Source organism: Apis dorsata, unplaced genomic scaffold (assembly GCF_000469605.1).
Source record: "Apis dorsata unplaced genomic scaffold, Apis dorsata 1.3 scaffold_416, whole genome shotgun sequence".
Taxonomy (NCBI): Eukaryota; Metazoa; Arthropoda; class Insecta; order Hymenoptera; family Apidae; genus Apis; species Apis dorsata.
In genome coordinates, this window is record NW_006263671.1 from 594478 (window position 1) to 599653 (window position 5176).

General features: G+C 29.8%; 1 protein-coding gene across 6 annotated transcripts in view; it reads right to left on the reverse strand.

Annotated features, from left to right (window-relative positions):
• Nucleotides 1-2846: 2846 nt before the first annotated feature.
• LOC102681379 (single-stranded DNA-binding protein 3) overlaps nt 2847-5176 on the reverse strand; it is a 17223-nt gene continuing 14893 nt past the window's right edge. For 4 of the 6 annotated variants that reach the window (XM_006619521.2, XM_006619520.2, XM_006619525.2 and 1 more), the window contains one exon: nt 3485-3589. In XM_006619521.2, the coding sequence (XP_006619584.1) occupies nt 3485-3589 (105 nt within the window). Of the gene's footprint in view, nt 3590-5176 lie in introns of all 6 variants that reach the window. The other 2 variants (XM_006619524.2, XM_031512324.1) reach the window with 1 other exon arrangement.

The following is a 5176-nucleotide window of genomic DNA, read 5'->3' on the forward strand; positions in this document are numbered from 1 at the left end:
TTCCTACAAAAAAATTAAATATATATTATAAATGAATCTTAATATAACCTAAATATTTAAATTTGAACGCACTATTAATCTTTAAATTCGGGTAAAGACGTTACGATATCTCATCATTAATTCTTTAATTATTCCACTTTATTCTGAAATTTCTTCATCAAGGTGTATAATAAACATATATATATATATATAATAAACATAAAAAATTTACCTGAATTTAAAAATTTCCTAACGATAAAAAATGGACGTTTACATTTTTCTTGACGTTTCACATAATTAGCAGGAATACCGTATTCTACTGTATAGGTTATTTTTAATCCGAATTGCACTCGATATTTTATACAACTTATACATTTACATTTAATTGCGCCGAAATAGTATACACAAGAGTGTATATACACGCCGCCATTCCCAGATCCGAGGCACTAATCAGAAAAATAAATGTAAAACTTATATAGATTAATTAGAATTTTCATTATCTTTTGGACGAGGTATGTTTGCATTTTATCATGATTCTACAACGATCAGAATTATTTCATCAGACAAGAATCAGATTTCAAACAACAAGGTAATAATCTTGTTTCAACTTGTTATTTAATTACATTCATATTTATCTGTTGTGTAATTAGTCGCTTTAATGTAAATTCATATCTGTGTGTACTGCTTCCTAAAAACACATATATACTTGATACCAACTGCACGCGACCAAAAAATGAACTTCTTTATATATTAAATGATATACCTGTTTCAATTCAATTTGAGGATAACATGTTATTGTGAAATATTGAAAAAAATTTTAAGTAAAGAAATCGAATGTATAGGGATAAAAAGAGAATAAGATTCTTTTAACACTGGCAGTTATGCATAAACTTGTCTTTTTATCTTTAATCGATAAATGACGATCGTCTTGAATGAAAATTCGTTTAATGTGTACTATCAACGCACACTGGCCGGATTCCCACCACAATAGATTAAATCCTAGGGGGAGATATAATATGTTCATGAGAACCGTTTCGTCAGGTTCCCTTCCTTCGGACACAAATAATAATAAAAGTGAACTCTCGCGAATTCTCTAGTAAGTCTCAAGTGTCCGAACTTTTTTTTGAAATAATTTTATTGCAGCCTTTCAGTACTGTGCGCTTCTCCAGTTAAATAAAAACTGATCCACTGTATACAACACAAAGAGATTGCAACGTCTTGAATATTAACAATGCCCGTGAAGTCCTTTTTAAACGCAAATGTACTGAAGTGAACAACGTTATCGATCGATAATCGAATCATGCAATATTATTTATATTTTTATTATTCGATGTGATATCACGTGTTCTTGTATGTTTTCCACTATGCACTATACACAACATTGAACGATTGATATACGTAATATACCTCGTTCCTTACTCCCTCTTGTAAATAAATTAAGAACCCACTTTTGCTTTGTCTTGTTCCATACGATAATATCGATACCATTGACCACTCTAACACCGGCATCTATCGGGACCCCTTTAAAATCGCATTCTTTGTATTGACAGAAAAAAGCACATATGTAGGCGTTGCGTTCTCGTGGATCTTCTCGGGTATATGTATCATAGCTTCATGGAAGATATTGATGCTTTTTTCTCGGAAGGAATAGCCGATAGATTGACTGTAGAATGATGCCACAATAACAAGTACAGCTATTATATTACCAATGCTCGCAAATCACTGCGCTGACGTACAATCTTGCGCGAGATCGATCGATTTCGTGCGGTCGAAATATTTGTGTTGAAAAATAAAAATTTGTCTTTGTAAAAATATTTTCAATATACATACATTTTTTGATTCCGTTAAAGCACATGATGTTAAAATTTTCAAAGAAAAAAAAGAAGATTCAATTTCGAAATAATAAATTTATTTCTAAAACATAATACTGAAGTTATGTACAAATCGATCGATCTCTCGTTTCAAAAATCATTTCATGAAAAGCGCATGCGAAAAGTTTCGATCGTTTTAATGGAAACATCGAAAATCTCATTTCATCGATATATAGAGAATCGATATTTTTATTATTTGGAATTAATAGAGCATGTTTTCTTTTGTTTAATAAAATTGTTTCTCTTGAAAATACATGTATATATACTAAGTAAGTACATGTACATGCACAAAAGCGATGTTCTTCCGAGTGTACATTGAATCTGTGTATTACAATTGATTATTGCTCTTTTCTTAAAATAATAAATTTATCGGAAGTATATTATATTTTTATCATCTTATCACAGTTATTATTATTATTATTTTATTAATTTTATATATTGAAACTATTCGCTATGCATAATTGAACAATGATTGAGGGAACCGATGAAACGTTACGCAAGTATATGATCTATGAAAATGTTTAAAATCGAATGGTACACAAAAGAAGGTAGACAGCAGAGGAAGAAATGCTACTCTCATTTACAAAAACATTATATATATACTATTTAAATTGTTTTTCAAAGTGTACAAAAATAATATAGAATTTTCTTTTAATTTAGTACCAATAAGGAAGCATTGTTTTATTAGTATTTTGTCTTTTATTTTAGAAATTTTAGAAAAGAAAATAAAAATTTCTAAGAGAGTAGAAGATGAAAGGATATATAGGAATATAAAAGGACAATTATCGTTCAATGGTAAAAAGAAATATGACAAGTTAGCATATATGACAACATTCGCACGAATTCTTCATAATATATAATATAATATTAAATTCTCAATGTTTTAAATATTATTTAAAATTAAAAACATTTAATTACAAATTTGAAATAAAAATTGAAACGTAATTTATATATATATATAATACTTATATCATATCAAATTTATGCACAATTTTTTTTTTTAACTATAACAGTTTTCTACATATTAAAATCTTAATTATTTCCTTTAAGCGATACTAGATGTCACTCGAAGGAAATATTTCGAGTCCATTTGCAAAGCAAATATCACCGATCGACGATGATTCGAGATGATCGTATATACCATTTTTAAGAATGTACGTCAACGCAAAATTACGAAAAATTTTGCAAAAGTTTTTCTGAAAATTCGATAATTCTTACTTTAAATGGTTATGTCCTTTTCGTTATCGAAGAGGAATGAAGAAATCATGGGACATAACCCCATCACTTCGCAAAGGAGTAAAAACTTCTTCAATTTCTACATTATTCTTGTGCATTTTTTTAAGGAGCTTAACCTTCTCTTTCCTTGCACTTTAAAAAAAAAAAATTTCCTGTATCTCTGCACATATTTTTTAATGATTCGAAGTTGAAAAAGGATGTATTAATGATAGGAATGAGATTACAGAAATATAAGTGCAGTGAGGAGATTTTTGGATTTAGGAGAGACAGAAAGAGAGAAAGAGAAAGAGAAAGAGAAAGAGAGAGAGAGAGAGAGAGAGAGAAAGGGGGAATTGATTTTGTGATCTGTTTTTCTTAAAACATTAGTTTGGTCTCAGGGCCCAACGACTCGTGAAAAGTTATTGTATGTAATAATCAGGATGATCTGAATCCTTTTCAAACCTCTTCGCCTCTTCCTGCATGCTCTCCTTGATCTTGAGTATGGCCGCTGACTCAGTCTGATCCTGTGAATCAACCAACACCAGGCCGGTTACACGTAAGAGGTTAGGCAAGTTCACCATTAGGCGATATCTTGCCCATTTTGTTTTGGATTGATTTCAGCGTTTGAATCAGCGAACTGAGAAAATTTTCTTTTTATATAATAAAATATTTAAATTATCTTTGATTTTTTTTTTTAATATTCTTTGAAAATATGAATATAACGATGTAATAATAATATTTGATAATTTTTTCTAGATTATTGTCAATATAAAAAAATTGAATATAATTTATTAATCAAGATCATTATTTATTTATGTATTTAAAAAAACTGAATTTAATAACGCTAAAGATATTATCAAAAAAAATTTATGTGACGGAAAAAAACATATCGCAGTTCGCTGATCTCAAGTAAACTCTCGGAGAAAAAACGCTGACATGCTGCGCAAAGTGATTACGCAGCGCGGTGACGGTGCGTCGTGAAGGGGCTGGGCTTGTGAAACGCAAAACTTAAAGAGAGGATATATATGAAAGAACTAGGAAGAAACTTGGTTGATTTGGTTGGAAATCGCGAGTGAAGAAGAGAGAATTGTGGTTCCACATCTCCAGGGCGCTCTGACCCACAACACATGGACGTTATATAAAAAGCCCGTATCGAGCAAAAAAAAGCAAAATAAAAAAAATAAATAAGTAAATAAATAAATAAAAAAAATGGATATAACAAAAATTTTGCGCATTTAGTGTGCGCCGCCTGCCCCCCACTCACGCACACCTCACCGGGAAAACCAACAATGAAAAATTTTTCTTTAAAGATTAAGAAAAATTTGTATCAAAGAAACTCGACGTGTCATTCCTCACGGGTTCTTAAAATAATTTTTTTTTTTCATTCTGCTAATTATTCAAAGTTTTTTTTTTTCTTTTTTTTTTTTTTTTTTTTTTTTTTTTTTAAATCATTTGAATCGTTTCTCGATACGATCTCGCAATCCACCAATCGCTTTGCGCTCACGCATCCATGTGCTACAGGTCAGTACAGGCTAGTACTATATACAGCTATCAGATTTCACTGTTTTTTATACCTTGACAACGATTTCTGTTCAATAAAAAGATACTAAAAGTCGGACAGAGAAAAAGAAGAAAAAAAGAAATCGAATATTTGTCATTTCATTAAAATTGTTAAGTATATCACAAACATTGTGTTCCACAATATACAAGCATTCTTTTACTATGTTTTGCTTCATATTAGATACCTGAGAAGAAATTGATCGAAATTGCAACGAAACCGTGATTTATATAAATATACAATATATATATATATATACACAATATATATATATAATGTGTATGTGTATGTGTGTGTATATGTATGTGCTCCATGTTAGTTTCTGAGTTTATTGTTTCTAATTACTTAAGCAAGTATTGTCAATGTTAATATTAGTGGCAACTTGTATAACGTATGTAGATCATGTTGAAGCAACGTTAAAACAGATATTTCAATTGCACATATATTTGCTGTGAAAGCAACGAATGTTAACATTTTTTGATCGTGTTTGTTAGAACAAATACCGCACAGATTATGATTGGAAAAAAAAAAAAAAAGATAAAAGAAACGTGTA